This window comes from Pseudophryne corroboree, chromosome 9, assembly GCF_028390025.1.
Source record: "Pseudophryne corroboree isolate aPseCor3 chromosome 9, aPseCor3.hap2, whole genome shotgun sequence".
NCBI lineage: Eukaryota > Metazoa > Chordata > Amphibia > Anura > Myobatrachidae > Pseudophryne > Pseudophryne corroboree.
In genome coordinates, this window is record NC_086452.1 from 270,894,824 (window position 1) to 270,913,900 (window position 19,077).

The 19,077-nt window shown below is 41.7% G+C and overlaps 1 protein-coding gene across 3 annotated transcripts in view; it reads left to right on the top strand.

Moving 5' to 3' along the window:
• The window catches only part of PRRX1 (paired related homeobox 1), a 442,683-nt gene that overhangs the window by 168,396 nt on the left and 255,210 nt on the right, over window positions 1-19,077 (top strand). For all 3 annotated transcript variants that reach the window (XM_063940301.1, XM_063940299.1, XM_063940300.1), the window contains exon 2: window positions 15,813-15,988. In XM_063940301.1, the coding sequence (XP_063796371.1) occupies window positions 15,813-15,988 (176 nt within the window). The remainder of the gene's footprint in view (window positions 1-15,812; window positions 15,989-19,077) is intronic.

The following is a 19,077-nucleotide window of genomic DNA, read 5'->3' on the forward strand; positions in this document are numbered from 1 at the left end:
CACTTCCTGTGAATCAACAGAGCGATTGAAAAGCTTTGTTCGCCTGTGAGTAAAATAGCATAGTTTTGTGTAAATTTGCTTAGCGCGTGCGCACTGAGATGCATACGCATGCGCAGAACTGCCGGATTTTAGCCTATTAGCAATTCTGCTAAAATTAGCAGCGAGCGAACAACTCGGAATGAGGGCCCTTATTCCTTAGGTTGTTCATTACATTTGTATTGTATACTATATAGGTACGTTTTCTGTTTGTTATTGTCCAGTACCTAGTATTCAAAATGATTCTGTTATTTTCAATATGTGTTTGTGTAGTTTTTATGTTTTTATGATTATTTATATTTTGTAAAAAAGAATATACATATGGTTGTTAAAGAAAAATCCTGGTGTCTACGTACTATATAGTTTAAATTTGATTTTTTTTCCTACCTACAAATTTGTTTACAGGTAAAATCAACATATCCATTTTCCATAATAGGGTAGATCTAAATTTATGGAGGTGTTTTATGACCATTATTTTATGACTGCATTATTATACATAATAGACAGGGTCTTTATGGCCTATGGTGACCTAGCAGTTAATTACTGAATAAACACATTTAGATCCATACATTATATTCCTACTGGCAAATATACACATCACCTTTATTTGGCCGGCTGTGCAACGTCATATGAGATGTTTCAGGTGGACCTAAAAGGTAACTGCTAGGCTAAACTAACTATACTCATCAATTCATTCCCTTGGGCAGCAAACGAAGGAGTAATAATACCAAACCAATGTGGTTTAACAAAAAGATTAAGGATCTAATGGGCAAAAAGAGGTGAGCACTCAAAAATATAAATCAGACGGGAAAGTGGAGTCATTCCAGTGCTATAAGGATTGTAACAAAATATGCAAAAAAGAAATACGAGCAGTTAAAATAGAAATTGAAAAGCAAGTAGCAAAGGAAAGTAAATCAAATCCCAAATTTTTTTTGTAAATACATCAACAGCAAAAGATTGAAGAAGGAGAGTATAGGCTCTTTAAAGGACAAGTTGGGTGTCTTAATCAAAGACGATAATGACATAGCAGAAAAATTAAATAAGTTTTTCTCATCTGTATTCACAAGGGAGGACCAGATGGCAGGATTAGCGCATAACCTCAGCAATGATAATGTCCCACTGCTAAGTGCTTGTTTAAGTGAGGAAGTAGTCAGCGACCGATTAAAAAAAATTAAGATTAATAAATCACCTGGTCCTGACGGAATTCACCCAAGGGTTCCCATAGAACTACACTGCGAACTAGCAAGTCCGCTATCTTTTGATTTTTATTGACTCACTCACATCAGGCATTGTTCCCAAAGACTGGAGTATAGCAGAAGTTGTGCTGATATTCAAAAACGGAAGTAAATCTGAACCGGTTAATTATAGACCAGTAAATCTTAGATCTATAGTGGGGAAAGTACTGGAAGATATTTTAAGGGATAGAATACAGAATTTCCTGGAAGCCAATAAGGTTATTAATAGGAACTAACATGGATTTGTGAAAGATAGATCATGTCAAACAAATTTATTAGACTTTTATGAGACAGTTAACGCTAACCTAGATCAGGGTAAGGAGGTGGATGTAATCTTTTTAGACTTTGCTAAAGCTTTCGATACAGTACCGCACATGAAACTTATCTATAAGTTACAAGAACTGGGGCTAGGGAGCACAATATGCACTTGGGTTAGAAATTGGTTGGATAATAGGGAGTAGTGAGTAGTAGTAAATGGAACTTTGTCAAAATGGACTGAAGTACTAAGTGGTGTGCCACAAGGGTCTGTACTTGGACCACTATTGTTCAACATTTTCATAAATGATCTAGAAGTAGGTCTAGAGAGCATGGTGTCAATTTTTGCAGACGATACCAAACTGTTTAAGGTAATAAATTCTGAGGGGGATGCTGAGTCTCTTCAGAACAACTTATTTAAACTAGAAGCATAGGCTGCAAAATGGAGAATGAGGTTTAATATAGACAAGTGTAAGCTAATGCACTTTGGTAGCAAGAACAAAAATACTACCTACATACCAAATGGGGAAACACTAGGGGATTCTGTAGTGGAAAAAGATTTAGGTGTTCATATAGATAACAAACTCAGCAGTAGTACCCAAAGTAGGATTGCAGCAAATAAGGCAAAGAAGGTATTAGCATGCATAAAGCGGGGAATTGATGCAAGGGATTAGAGTGTTATACTCCCATTATATAAATCCCTTGTGAGGCCACATCTTGAATACTGTGCACAATTTTGGGCACCATACTACAAAAAGGATATCCTCGAACTAGAAAAGGTTCAGATATGGGCAACCAAATTGATCAAGGGGATGGAGATGCTAGAATATGAGGAAAGGCTTGCTAATCTAAGCATGTTTACACTGGATAAGAAGAGATTAAGAGGGGACATGATTAACATTTATAAATATATAAGGGGACAATACACAGAGCTTGTGGGGGATTTGTTTTTCGTAAGATCAACACAGAGGACACGTAGACATCCGCTTAGGTTAGAGGAGAGGAGATTTCGCACACAGAGACGTAAAGGTTCCTTCACTGTAAGGACAATACATATTTGGAATTCCCTGCCTGAGAAAGTAGTAATGGCGAACTCTGTCATTACTTTTAAGAATGGGCTAGCCAAATTCCTAATGGATAAGGATATACAGGGTTATGGTGGGTAGATCACGCACTATAGTTAAAAAGCAAAAAGAGGAATAACCATAACGGCCAACATTCACAACAGATAAAATTGTCCTAAAAATAATACATTTTAGGAGACCACTAATAGGTTAAACTTGATGGCCAAATTGTCTTTTTTCAGCCTCAGAAACTATGTTACTAGAAAGAGAATTAGTGTAGGGGAAAGTCAGAAGCAGACCAGATGGGGAACTGCTAGGCTAAATGGACAAGAAAGATAACTGCTGTAGCGTACAGACAGAAGTGGCTTTCTCTAAGACTGCGCCTATTAGCCTGATCACAGAGCATCATGAATGATGTGAATAATGGACACAAATGGGAACTGGCCCTTTTAAATCAATCAGATGGAGGACTGCTCCCCCAGGCTATATTTCATTTTTGGTTTCAGGGAGCAGCTTAACAATAGATTGCCATTCAGTTTGAAAAAGACAGGTATCCCATCAATATGTTGGAGGTTGGCTCTTTGCTGCCTACATATTTACACTGACATTGACTGTTGAACAGTTACCCATATTTCTGGTAGGAAGTACATCAAGCTATCTTTTTTATGTGTTTTAATGTGACCTTTTTGGTCTATTAAAAATTGCTGTTATGTATTATACTATATATACTTTTGTTTTGGTTTGTTTGTTTGTTTGTTTGTTTGTTTATTTATTTGTATCTACTGTTCTGCATTCACACCAGAGGTTTGGCGAATCAGTGGATATTATTATATACATCACAAATCTAAAAGATAGCAATATATACAATATCCCAATTTGAACACAAGTACAGTACAAAGGGGGTTTGTCCCCCGTCTAATATTTTCTCCTATTGTCTTCATTCACATGTTTGGAATTATAAAGAAACTTTCATTCTAGTACACCTGATACACAGCACAAAAGGGGGTGATTCAGACCTGACCGTAGATGTGCTAAATTTAGCACATCTACGATCAGCTTCCTTGACATGTGGGGGGACGCCCAGCACAGGCTAGTCCGCCCTGCATATCAGGGCTGAGCCCCCCCCCCCGCACAAGTCCAAAAGCATCGCACAGCGGCAATGCTTTTGTACTGGAAGAGTAGCTACCAGCCAGCGCAGCTGCTGCACGCTGGCATGGAGCTACTCGTCACAGCCCGGGTCGCAGCGGCTGCGTGTGATATCACGCAGCCGCCGTGGCCCAGCCCCCAATGGTCTGGGCACGCCTGCGTTGTCCGGACTGCGCCCCCTAAACAGTGGCTAAATGATGCCGGCGGGCCCCCTCAGGCCCAGCGACCGCCTCTGCCTATCAATCAGGAAGGGGTGATCGCTGGGCTAAGAGAGCCGTCAGCTGTCTGCCGGCGCATGCACAGTTCAGGCCTGATCGCTGCTGTGCGAAAACACACAGCACCGATCAGGTCTGAATTAGCCCAAAAAACCCTTAGTTGTACCAGTACACCTAGATGGTGGACCTATCGCAATCCAAGTTACATGCTTCATCTCTGCCCTTAGGGGATGTCTTCACATGTTAAATGGTGTACATAATTTTGTTGGGGGTGGGGGAGGGGGACTGAAGAGGTGCAATGCTCGCAAGTGTAAAAGTCATATCAAGTTCCTCCCCTCTCTACCTTTAATGCAGTGGTTTCCAAACTTTTTTGAATCACGGCACCCTAGAATATCAGAATTTTTTTCACGGCACCCCATGGCCAAAAATTTCTTATTGAGAAATTTAGAAAGAAATATTACATTAAGTAGATCGCGTTTATGTCATCCTTAGGGTCAGTTGTGTGGTGAGGGACAAGATTTGCTTCTGTTTGGCCACATATTTTATGACTGGCAGCCACCAGCACTGGTTTTGCCTATTATATTGACCATGAATAATTTGAATTGGTCCTGGACCACCAATCCAGGGCACCCCTGCAAGTGTCCCGAGGCACCCCAGGGAGCCACGGCACACAGTTTGGGAACCTCTGCTTTAATGCCAACACTTTTATCAAATCAAACTTTTCACTCTAAAATACAATTTGGTTTATCCTCATTAATGACTTAGATGGTGATATCAGGATCTCCTGAGGTTATTATATGTGTCACTTTAATGTAAGTTTTTCTTCATATTTTACAAAGTTTCTTCAAACAATAGATCCAGATTGTCGACTCACTTAAATTTGTATACATTTCTGATGGTAGATGGGATGTACTAAAGGAAAAAATGCGATAAAAACTGTTTTTGAGGTTTTTACTGTTTTTCCATATGTACTAAGCTCTTGATTCCAGGGCTTTGGTGCTGACATTACCCTATTCTTTCCACATTCAGCACCAATAGAGATACAGTTGGATCCCTCCCAGCAGCTGCAGCGACACTCTGAGCATATGCAAACAGACTCCCGGGTCATAAACCTGGAAGTCTAGTGACCGACACTGATCACAAAGGATAGCTCTTTTCGAAAGATGCGATGTGATGTGTGCCGGGATGTACCGGAGAATGCCCTATGTAGCTCACAACATGACCCATTTCACCAAACATGTGACATGATACACTGTTTGGTTACTGTCTTATGTTTCAGCTACTGTACTTTTGGAATCTATTCATAAGCAGCAAAAACCCTTTTCTCACTCCTTCCTTGTGATAACAAGGCTTTTCACTGCTTTTTTACTTCAGAGAAGGAGTTACCATGGAGAAGTAATCTTAACTACTGCACATTTCCCATCCCCATCGGGGAAAGCAGCCTACTGCTTTCATAGAATGGAAACCTCAGCTTTTCATTTGTCCAGTCCAGAATCTATCACCATCTCAGAATAGTGTCATGGGTCATTTTGGGGAAGAAAGCATGCAGCCACTGGCTTCAGTATGCCCAGAAAACATAGCCAACACGCCCCCATTTTCTATAACGCTGTGTGTCCCCGCCAGTGAAGTGAGAGGAGGTAAATGACTGGGAAGGCACTGGCTAGTATCAGAGCAAAATTTACACACACATATATGAACCTGATGGTGAATGTGGGCATTATACAAAGGTGCAGCATTATATACTGTTGGAAATTTTATGAGAGTTGATCAGAGATGTGCAGACAAGGTAGGCAGGTGATGTAGTGCCTCGCATTGCCATAGACCAGCATACTCCAGAGTTTTGACTATAAAATGGTAAGAATAATAAAAAGAAGATATAAAATCTCTGCCTCACCTGACCGCACATCACTGGTCACCACCCCAAAATGACAGAAGCATGTCAATTATGTTGCACCCCCGGATCTGCACATGCGCAGTACAGTTTAGATGCATATAAACCATTGGTTTGTGTGTCATTTATTCAATATCAAATAATGTGATTACATTATCAGTACTTATTATTAAATCATTTTGTACATTTAGATGACTTTAAAGGTTTATATATGTCTTCCTGCAAAATGGACAAACGTAAACATAGAACATAGGAAGGTGCTTATAGTGTAATATGTATATCAAAATGGATCCACTTGAAAGAACTTTTATAATTGATCAAAGATCTTTGTAATGTTATGGAAATGCAGGTAATCCTAGATGTTGTCTTTCTTTATCTATTAATGTGATCGCAGCCCATCACCAAACCCACTAAAATGGATCAAAGGCCTCTTATAGTTTACTCATTTTATATTAAATGTAAAAATAAAAGATAGTATTACAAACTGATACATACACTAATGTATAATAATATGTATATGTATACATTGCTGTATCTTGCAGCTCTGTGTCACTTCTAGTATCCTGATCAGTGCTCAATATCTGCTGCATTGTTGTGACCAGTATGTATACTGTACTGTGCGACTTGTGTTATACACCTGGTGATTTTATACATCCTGTAATCTGTATTGAGCGATGTGTGAGATACACCTGGGGATTATATACCCTATATACTGTACTGTGTGATGTGTGAGATACACCTGGGGATTATACAGCCTATATACTGTACTGTGCGATGTGTGTTATACACCTGGTGATTTTATACATCCAGTAATCTGTACTGAGCGATGTGTGAGATACACCTGGGGATTATATACCCTATATACTGTACTGTGTGATGTGTGAGATACACCTGGGGATTATACACCCTATATTATTATTATTATTATTATTATCATCCTTTATTTATATGGCGCCACAAAGGTTCCGCAGCGCCCAATTCCGGAGTACATAAATAATCAAACAGGAAAACAGCAACTTACAGTTGATGACAGTATAGGACAAGTACAGGGTAAATAAACATAGTTACATCAGCAGATGACACTGGAATAAGTATCAGGTGGCAGAAGACTGCTGGATGTGGTACAGTTGAAGATTATTAAAGTAAGGATAAGCACATGAGGGAAGAGGGCCCTGCTCGTGAGAGCTTACAATCTAAAGGGGAGAGGTAGACAGACATGGGTGACACAGATGGGGTACATAGAGAATGTGGAACAGAGGGTTAGGATGAGATTTGGCTTGGTTTGGTGAAGAAGTGGACCCCCAGAAGGTACAAGTCAATACTTAACATTGCAACATTTTTCAGGGCTATGCAGGAGAAACTAAAAAATAGGGGAAAATAATAATAATAAAAAAAAAGAATCAATAACTTCTACCACTTTCAAAAAGGTAAATGGAAGCTGAAATAATGAACTACTACCTCATGGAAGCCAGATACAGTATACCAAACAGTACTTAGCAGAGTTAGGAATGAGTGCTTATGAAATACAGTAACATTTTGACATAATATTTCAGAAACTGCATGGTTGGTCTCTTGCACTCTTTTGCTCTAATACACCACCTGCTTTAGGATTTATATTCAAAAACATTATGTCTCCATAATCCCAAAAACGTCATTCTTCTTGGAAAGTGGTTTGTTCCTTTGTAAGGGAAAGAGAACAAACGTTCTCAAACAACGGTTTCTCAATTTCTTTTTCCTCTGGGAAGGGATTGTGGATTCGCAGGAATATCTGAGCATTTCTGTAATCAGAAAGCAGCCACTTTCTATAAATGTTTACATTAGATTACGTTTGGCAAAAAAAAAAACAAAGTACAGAATCCCATTTAGGATTTCTTCACCAAATCGTAGACATAAATATGGAAATCGTCATCAAACCTAATGAAGTACACAGATGGTTTAGCTTCAACTTGATGAATAACCATGCCAGTCCTTTTTGAGCCATCTTCTTTAGCATATTCCACTTGCTTTCCCACCAGGCTGTCTACAACCTCCCCTGGTTCTCTTTCAGCTGGAAGGGAATCATTTGAGTCTGGCATGATCCGAAGATCTCCTTTATAGTCATCTAAAAGTTGATACATATATAAGACTGGGTCCTTTTCATAGGTTATATAATAATAAAACCATGTGTTCATAATAGGTGCTCGTGCTAATACCATCCCTCGCCACTCATCCTTGGAACCATCCTCTGTTTCAAACATATGCTCCACTGCTTTACCAATCATTGTGTCAGCCAAATGGGCATCGCTGATTTGGGATGAGGCAACTCTGTCTGGTAGAAACTTCAAGAGCAGACACCCTTTCATCCTTGTGAAGCTCAAGTCCATAGACACAATCAAATCCATCATACTTTATAAGATAGAGGGAGGGATTCACTGGTACTTGATCCAGAACTGTTCCTTTCCACTGGGTTATTGGCCCACTGCCCTCTTTCCACCCATGCTGTATTCTACAGCCTACAATATTTCGCCTTGGCTGGGAGATTGGTTTACTTGGTCCCATATTGTTTCGATGTTTCTTATGAGATGTTCTTTTCATCATATTTGCAGAAACACCTGCATGTGCTGCATCAGCTCTTGATCGCTGAGCAGCCGCCTTTCCAAATGGAGTCTTCATTCATCTGTGTATTAAAGGGGCAGCAGGGCTTCCGAACTAGGGTGAAAAGTGTAGTCACTCCAAGTTTGTTGTAGTCCTTCCAGTCTACATGAAAAAGAACCCCTTCATTTCCATCTTTCAGAAAAACTCCGACCCTCAATTGCTCTGATCAGAAGTCACTTATCTGGGGCAGATAGGATGTGTTTCCCTCCACTCCCCCTGCAGGTGATGGCTGTGGCTTAGTGCTCCCCTGCGGACAGTTGCCCCAATCCTCCTCCTCCCTCCTTTGTCAGACTCCATCACCACCACTGTGCGCTGCTATGGAAGAGCAGCTCCCACCTCACTCCCCCTGAACTTCCAAGCCCTCCGCTCAGACACTCCAGCGCTCGTTTCCTTCCCTCACCCCCTTCTTCTCCACGCACTGCCAGATTTGGAGCTGGCTGCTACTATACGGCCGCCTGTCACTCTGCTGCCAGGACTAGGCCTCGCCTTCCTGCTAAATACTGATCCCTCCAGAGCTGCATACTGTACTGTGTGACGTGTGTTATACACCTGGTGATTATACATCCTGTAATCTGTACTTAGCGATGTGTGAGATACACCTGGTAATATCTGAGCTCAGTGTGATGCATTGTGGGGACCACCAGTATATAATTATAGTAGTACAGTACAGTAGGCCATTGCTGTATCTTGCAGCTCTGTGTCACTTCTAGTATCCTGATCAGTGCTTAACATCTGTGCTCAGTGTCAGTGCTGCATTGTGGTGACCAGTATAGTACAGTACAATAGTCCTGTGCTGTTTTCGCTGTTCAGTGTCAGTTCTCCGTAGTATCATCAGTGATCAGTATAATCAGTTCTCAGTATAATCAGTGCGCTGTTAGACGTGTGCCTGTTTTCCACCATTAGTGCAGTGGGATTTAGACAATTGATGAAGTTATTGTGTCCCCGGTACAAAATCCCATCTAGATTCCACTTCACTAGGCAGGCGACAGCGAGATTTTACCAATTAATATCAGTGATTTATCATTATTAATTACAGTGATCTAGCCAAATAATTCCAGTGATTTTGTAATTTTCTTACAGTGATTTGGACCAATAATACCATTGATTAGAACAAATAATTCCAGTGATTTTGTCATTTTCTTCCAGTGATTTGGACCAATAATACCATTGATTAGAATGAATAATTCCTGTGATATTGAGGTGTTTGTGTCGCTTAGCTTAGCCGTCCAGCGACCACAGTGCACCTCTTTTTCTCTTTTTTTTGCATCATGTGCTGTTTGGGGACAATTTTTTTAAGTGCCATCCTGTCTGACACTGCAGTGCCACTCCTAGATGGGCCAGGTGTTTGTGCCGCCCTCTTGGGTCGCTTAGCTTAGTCATCCAGCGACCTCGGTGCAAATTTTAGGACTAAAAATAATATTGTGAGGTGTGAGGTGTTCAGAATAGACTGGAAATGAGTGGAAATTGTGGTTATTGAGGTTAATAATACTAAAGGATCAAAATTACCCCCAAATTCTATGATTTAAGCTGTTTTTGAGGGGTTTTTTTTTTAAAAAAACACCCGAATCCAAAACACTCCCGAATCCGAGAAAAAATTTTCAAGGAGGTTTTGCCAAAACGCGTCCGAATCCAAAACACGGCCGCGGAACAAAAATCCAAAACCAAAACAAAAAACCCATAAAATTTCCGATGCACATCTCTAATTAAATACAAGGAATTTGATCTAATAGTAAAATGCCAAGGTTTACATAATCATATATAAAAAGCTTTACTCCAAAACATCACCATCACTGTATATACAAACTAATATGTTACCAAAAGAATAGGATTTAACTTATCAACAACCAGAAAATTATATTAATATATACTAGCGTGCAAAAGTCTTTGGCCAAAGAAAATAATTGTTAATAAAATACAAATGTATGAAATAATAAAAAAATTTATTCTTAATAATGTTTCGCATGAAACTGTAAATAAACATTATCAAAATGATTTATAATTTTATAGTGTAACAATTTTTAGATTTAATTTGGCATATCACATAATTTGGGATTTCGAGACCCCAACTTTTCTAAAGATTCGAGTTTCACCCCAATGAGGTTAAATATTTTTCTCTTTGTTTTCAACATTAAACTAAATAGTGAAATGTCTTTAATAAAATAGGGAACATTTTCCTTCTTCTTTATCTGCGTCTGTTCTTTCCCATATAAGCTCTGTTCTTTCCTTAGTTAAGATTCATGATCTTGCTACTTCCAAATGTTCATTCTTATTTCCCCTCTCAACAAATTGTTGTTTAACAAATTCTTATTATTCTACAGTATGAGTTTAGTTTAGTCTCTACAATTCTTTCTAATGCTAAGAAACTGTGGATACGGGTGGCATTCGATATACCGGCTTTCGGGATCCCGTCGCTAAGCATATTGGTGTCGGGATCCCGACCACCGGGATAACGACAACTATTCTCCCTCTTGGGGGTCCACGACACCCATGGAGGGAGAATAAATAGTGTGGTGCACGTAGCAAGGGGCAGGGCTGGATAAAGGCTACGGGGGAGGGGGAGGGGGGGCCCGGGGCACATCAAACAGCGGGAGCCCTTAAGACTGAGGCAGGCACATTTTTATATATATATATATATATATATATATATATTTATACACACACACACACACACACACACATATATATCTATCTATCAATATATCTATCTATCTATCTATATATATAAATATATATTAGAGATGAGCGGGTTCGGTTCCTCGGGATCCGAACCCCCCCGAACTTCACCCATTTTACATGGTTCCGAGGCAGACTCGAATCTTCCCGCCTTGCTCGGTTAACCAGAACGCGCCCGAACTTCATCATCCCGCTGTCAGATTCTCGCGAGATTCGTATTCTATCTAAGGAGCCACCCCCACAATGTAACTTTATATCTGTCACCTATATACATGATGTGGTCATTCACTGGTACCTGGTGACAGAACGTATACTGGATTCCCCCACAATGTAACTTTATATCTGTCACCTATATACATGATATGGTCATTCACTGGTACCTGGTGACAGAACGTATACTGGATTCCCCCACAATGTAACTTTATATCTGTCAGCTATATACATGATGTGGTCATTCACTGGTACCTGGTGACAGAACGTATACTGGATTCCCCCACAATGTAACTTTATATCTGTCACCTATATACATGATATGGTCATTCACTGGTACCTGGTGACATAACGTATACTGGATTCCCCCACAATGTAACTTTATATCTGTCAGCTATATACATGATGTGGTCATTCACTGGTACCTGGTGACAGAACGTATACTGGATTCCCCCACAATGTAACTTTACATCTGTCAGCTATATACATGATGTGGTCATTCACTGGTACCTGGTGACAGAACGTATACTGGATTCCCTCACAATGTAACTTTATATCTGTCACCTATGTACATGATGTGGTCATTCACTGGTATCTGGTGACAACGTATACTGGATTCCCCCACAATGTAACTTTATATCTGTCACCTATATACATGATGTGGTGATTCACTGGTACCTGGTGACAGAACGTATACTGGATTCCCCCACAATGTAACTTTATATCTGTCATCTATATAATAATTATAGTAATACAGTACAGTAGGCCATTGCTGTATCTTGCAGCTCTGTGTCACTGCAAGTATCCATTCCATATCTGTGTGGCATTTTTGTGAGCAGTATATATAGTATTACAGTGCAGCATTTTGATGACTAACAGTATATAGTTGTACAGTAGGCCATTGCTGTATCTTGCAGCTCTGTATCACTGCAAGTATCCATCCATTCCATTTTGTGGAAACATGGGACCCCTTTCAGTGCGTGGATCGGGTTTTGCGTTTTATTATTTTGCCAAGTACGTGGATTACAAACAGAAGAGGACAGATCTACACTGGATTTTTGTGAGTATAATTTTATTTACAGGTAACCCGTGGATTCTACTGGTGAAGGGGACCGAGCCTCGTTTCAACATAGGTAAGTATGTGTGTGTCAGTGTGCATGTATGTAATAAAGTTGTACTGTCACGGTGTGTGTGTGTGTACTGTTTTTATTTGGGTATTTTTTTGTGGTAGAACTACAGGTACCAGCGGGCCCGTTTCCCCCCTGCATGCTGGTACTTGTGGTTCTCCAAGTACCAGCTTGCGGGGGAGGCTTGCTGGGACTTGTAGTTCTGCTACAAAAAACAATATTCTATTTTCTGACACTTGGCTATCAGCCTCCCATCCGCCGCCCTTGGATGGGGGGAACAGCCTCAGGCTTCACCCCAGGCCCTTGGGTGGCTGAAGGGGGGGGGGACCCCTTGATTTAAGGGGTCCCCACTCCTCCAGGGTACTCCGGCCAGGGGTGACTAGTTGGGGATTTAATGCCGCGGCCGCAGGGACCGGTATAAAAGTGTCCCCCGGCTGTGGCATTATCTCTCTAGCTAATGGAGCCCGCTGGTGTGAAAAATACGGGGGACCCCTACGTGTTAGTGCCCCATATTTTTTGCACCAGGACCGGACGCAATTCCCAGTTCTGCTGATGCATGGGTCAAGAGATCTGATAAATCCAACATTTTAGAAATGTTCGATTATCCTATTCCAACTGACACATTATTGGGATCAGCACGTTGGGATTTTTAACATGCATTTTTCTGCCGACTCCTCGACTGATTGCCAATCATTGAGGCAAACAGAAAGTTTGAAATCACTTCATCAGCACTAATTAAGTGATTTTCAACTTTCTATTTGTGACGGTGTGAAGGAACCATCTTTTGGTTTATCACTGATTTTCAGCTGTTTTCTCATTGCGTACCTAGCATTCTTCAATTTGTGTTTCCTGCCGATCATTGATGTACGCTGCTCTTCATTTTTGTTCACTGATCATCATATCACCCTTGCATACCTCCCAACATTTGGAGTACTGAAACAGGGACTCCTGGCGCGGTGGAGCCATGCGGCGCTCAAAAGGGGGCGTGACCTATTGAAGAGGGGGTGTGGCCTTGCACGGACGATGCGATCGTGAGCCACCCCTCAAATTTTCATCACAGTGGGGGCACGGCCAGCGCTCAGTGAGCTTCTGGCCATGCCCCCAGTCCCTCCAGTCCCTGCTCTGCTCTGTACTGAGTAGTGAGTGATAGGGAGCCTCCCAACTGCCATCGCGCCCCCCCTCCCACAGCTGGACACTGCGGCCCGTGGGAGGGACAGCCCCAAAAAGAACAGGACTGTCCTGCGAAAATTGGGACAGTTGGGAGGTATGCCCTTGTCAGAACAGGGACTCAGGCAGTAGATGTATGGGCTCCATTACCCTTGACATTACCCTTTAGGGAACTCTGGAGGTCATTCAGACCTCGCCACTATTGCAGCCTGGAGCGTAGTTTGCCGATGGGGTTAGACACATTTCGGTCACATACCAGATGGATGTGAACTGAATGTGATTGTAAGCGGCAGGCATTCACGGGGCGGCAACATGACATTTGGGGGTGGGACGAATGGGTCAGGCTGGGACTGTTTTCGGGGTGGTTGCATGATGTCACAGGCAGCCACTCTAATTAAAAAAATGCTGCCGTCCGCCTGACAGGCTGCGCTGCCAGGAGTCGACCTAAGTTCCGATGTGTCTGCAATCTAATTGCAGAAACATTGGGAGGCGACCTCACACAATCTGTGTCCACCTCTGAATAAGGCCTTCTGCACATTATCCCACTATGTTATGGCAAGTGCTAGAAAGCATGAACTGTCACTGTACTGATCTCATAAATTTAGCACTTTTGCATCAGAAAGCCAAACCATTGGGTCACCTTATACAGCATTTATATTCAAGAAAATATATGCTTTTTGTAATTTATTTATGGATTGTATGTTCTTAGTTCTTTGTTACTATTTGTCACCAAATAAATTATTGTGCCAATCAGTTTATTGCTTTATTAAACAGTAGTGTTATGAGCCACGGCTGTGGCTCATTCCTATTTTGCATTTTGGTTATGTATTTTATGTTATACTTCTGTTTATGTTCCCCGTGGGTGTCATGGGGTGCTTGGAGCTCTCCCTTAAGGAGAGGATACTGTTATGAACCACAGGTAGTGGTTCATTCCTATTTTATGTTTATAGTTCTCCTGCAGGCCAGGATTTCCCTTTGCTCTGGTTTAGAAGATTATTGTTTGCTGTCAGTGGTGAGTCTGTGTAATTGCAGCCTGTTTCCATGTGGTTGGTCTCACCTGTCTGCTAATTGCATCTTGTCAGTTTGGAGTCATGCAACAGGGCAGCTGCACGACATAATTAATTAGGCCTCTCTGTTATATGCTGGCTCAGTGCAATTCACAGACGCTGGTGATATTTCTAGGTTTCCAGTCTTCCAGAGTGCTTGAGTTCTGAGCTTGTTCCTGCCAGTTCCTGAGCTCCTGTCTAGCAGTGTCTGTCTAGCTGCTTCCAGTGTCGATTCCTGTGTCGGTTCCTGTGTCGATTCCTGTGTAAGTTCCTGTGTCTGGTCCCGTGTCCTGCCGTGAAGCATTCCTGTCCAGAAGTCCTGTGGCTTTGCCTGTGCCTGGTCGAGTTTCTAGCTTCTTGGTGTCCACCGGTCTGTCGTTTGGGATTCTGCCTGTCCTCCAGTTCTGAGAGTCTGTGTCGGCAGCATTGGGGGTTCCTGTCCGTTTGCCAGTATTTGTACCGGTTCCGTGAGTAGCGGCTCTGCCGCGTCCGTCAGCCTAGGCCGCTGTATTCCTTGGTTATATCTGTCACTGGTGTTTTGCAGAGGGTTCTGCTTATGCTGTCACCGCCGGTACACAAAAGTATTGTGTCGGCGTGTGGACAGCATTTCCTTTGTTGTTCTTTTCCTTTGACGGCAAGCCGCACATACATTTAGTTTTAGGCTAGTCAGTAGCCCCTGGCTTTGGTTGTTTCAGTTAGAGGGCCCCTTGTTATTACCCTGTCTTAGTTCACGCTTTGTCTCTCTTTAAGACCTGAGGGGGCATCGGAGTTGGGCAGACCTAATCCGCCCTTCAAACGCGGCTGCCATGGGCCCAAGAAACCATAGTCATGCAAGCGTGAATTGACAACACGGGTAAAACAACGGAGGTAGGGTGCCAGGGGCAATTCCCGTTCCATTTCACCGAATCCAGCATTACGTCCTGGTGCTCTGGACTCTCTTCATAACATCTCCCTTGTTCTGAGCACCAGGAACCTAACAAGTAGTGCCCCAAACAAAGATAATAATTTTCTCTTTTCTGTACAAATAATATATATCAATCTTTGTTGTAGTAAATATGCCTCATAACCATAATAAACAAGTTGTAGCATAATCTTAACTTTTTGCCTACTCAGGTGAACAGTTGAATGCAGAACAGAAGAAAAAGAGGAAACAAAGGAGGAACAGGACTACATTTAACAGCAGCCAGCTGCAAGCCTTAGAGAGAGTGTTTGAGAGGACACATTACCCAGATGCATTTGTACGAGAAGATCTTGCTCGGAGAGTTAATCTCACTGAGGCTCGAGTACAGGTAATCCCTATAACATTTTCTGATTTTTTTTTAGAGAAGATTACAAAAATCACAAAGCATGTTTGACTGTCTGAACCACACAGGCTAGAATGGTACAAATGACTTTCCAATTAAAGTTCAACTGTCTTGTGCCACCAACTTCTGTTTTTCCACAGAGTCTATTCCCACTCTATGGGTGTTGTCGACACCCACGAGTGGGTATAGTCATAGTAACATAGTAACATAGTTAAAGAGGTTGAATAGAGGCAAAATGCCCATAGAGTTCAACCTGTATTCTGAGTTAAGTTGTGCACCTTGTAATGTGCCTGCTGAAGTAATGGTTTTGTACCAATTAACAACTATGATTCTTACCACTCCCAGATAGTTATTGTCAAAATCTTAAGTGCTATAGCCTGTTTTCAGTTAGAAAGTCCGTTTTTAAATGCATTTACAGAATCCACCATTATTACCTTCTCCGGCAGGGAGTTCCAAATCTTTATTGCACTTACTGTGAAGAACCCTTTCCTACGTTGTGTACAGAATTTTCTCTCCTCAAGCCTGAGCGATTGTCCTATACAGAGTTCTTTTGATAAAAAAATCCCCTGCTAACTCCTTATCGTGACCCTATACATATTTGAAGATATTAATAACGTCTCCTCTTAGACGCCTCTTTTCTAGTGTATATATATTTAACCTAGTAAGCTTTTCCTCGTGCTCCAGTGCCTATAACCCTTTTATGAATTTAGTAGCTCGCCTTTGAACTCTTTCTAGTTCCCTGATATCTTTTTTATAATATGGTGCCCAAAATTGAACACAATATTCCAAGTGCGGACGTACCAATGATTTGTACAGCAGCAGAATTACATCCTCGCCCCTTGTCTCAATACCCCATTTTATGCACGCAAGCACCTTCTTTGCAGCATTTTGACATTGTGTACTGTTATTAAGTCTATTATCTATGATCACCCCCAAATCTTTTTCTGCTACTGTTACCCATATATTTTCCCCATTTAATGTGTAGGATGCAAGTTTGTTTTTTATCCCAAACTGAATAATTTTGCATTTTTCTATATTGAAACTAATTCTCCATTTAGACGCCCAGGTTTCAAGTTTAAACAAGTCATTCTGTAGAGACTACACATCGATTTCTGAATTAATTACCTTACACAGTTTAGTATAATCTGCAAAGATTGACACTGTGCTTTCCAGGCCAATTCCTGGATTGTTAATAAATATATTGAACAGTAGCAGGCCAAGTACGGACCCTTGTGGTATGCCGCTGACTACTGGTGCCCAGCTGGAACACATCCCATTGACCACTACACATTGTACCCTGTTATCCAGCCAGTTACTTATCCATGTACAAATAGTATTTCCTAGGCAAAGCTCCCTTGTTTGATGATCAGTCTCCTGTGAGGCACTGTATCAAATGCTTTTGCGAAATCTAAATAGACAACATCCACTGCTTTTCCCTGGTCAAGATTAATGCTCACTTCCTCGTAGAAGCTAATTAAGTTAGTTTGACATGATCTGTCCCTCACAACCCATGCTGACTCTTGCTAATAATATTAGTAATCTGCAGATAATCGTCTATACTATCCCTCAAAATTCCTTCCAATATTTTACACACTATAGAGGTTAAGCTAACCGGTCTCTAGTTACCAGGATGATTTTTGATCCCTTTTTAAACAACAGCACTGCCTCAGCATTATGCCAGTCCTTTGGTATTATTACTGATCTAATTGGATTATAGAAAATTATGTATAGGGGTCTTGCTAGCTGTGAAACTATGATAACCCTCCGGTAAAAACCATCTGGGCCAAGGGATTTATTAACCTTTATCTTGCTTAGTCTCTCCAGGACTAATTCCTCACTTAAACAAACCTGTAACCAAGAGTCATTTCCTTCACTGTCATATACACTACTGTCGCCGTCTTTTCCTCCCTGGTGAACACTGAAGAGAAAAAATTGTTCAGTATTTCCGCTTTTATTTTGTCATCGTTTATCAAGGCTCCCAGTTTGTCTTTAAATGGGCCTACATTCTCCTTTTTTAACCTTTTTACTGTTTATGTATTTATAAAACTTCTTAGGACTGGTTTTACTTTCTATAGTGATTTGCTATAGTGATTTTTTTAGTCCCTGTCAGTTGACATGCCGACTATCGGGCTGGTAAGCGCACAGGATCCTGGCTTCAGCATGGTGACCGCCAGGATCCTGAGTGCCGGTCACATGACCAGATCCCTTAACAGAACATTCTCACAATGGCAAAGTTCAGGGCATAAAAACGCCTGTTCCAAATATATCTTTTGCACCTAATATGGGGTAAGTGCAGAGGCATCACCGGGTGTGGTGACACCCGGATTGCACTCTGTATTATCACCCCCCCCCCCCCGCCCCGGGGGAGCTGCGTCTGAAAAGGGTGTGTGGTCTATGCAAAACGGGGGTGTGCCTCACAGCTTTTTATTCTTCGCTCTGGTGGCATGTCCAGCTTCCCCGAAGATGCTGGCTGCCCCCGAAGACTGCCCAGCATGCAACCCGGCTCTTATCTGTGACAGGAGCCGAGTGCTGCAGGGGTTAATCTCACTGCAGCACTCGGCTCCTGTCACTACAGAAGAGCTGGCACTTTGGTGTCATTCCTTCCGAGGGGGACACCCGGGTGCGGGCCGCACCCCCCGCACCCGCCTTCTGACGCCACTGGGTAAGTGTAAATGTGCACTGGTGATTATGGCTGGTGGCAGACCAAGCATACACATAGAAGGCAGGTGAATGCAAGATGTATACAGGTATTTTCTATACATTTTTTCAGCAGTCAGTAGGAGCATAGTAGACCTGACTTACTTTCAATGCTTTATCCTGCCCAATACGAAGTACAAATCCTTGTCTCCTCACCTTTTAATGGTCCATTTGACTCTATCACCTGCTCTATTGATATACAGTATAAGATGGTAGCACTCCAAGCCCTGCATATATTGTGACAACTAAAGACAGGCTTAGGCACAGGGAGCACCATGGGCAAGATAGCAATCAGTGGTTGTAATAATGAAATCATGTGTTTCTGCTTCACTTTCATAGTAATGGTAACATATAGTTTAGTCAGATGGGGTAGCTGT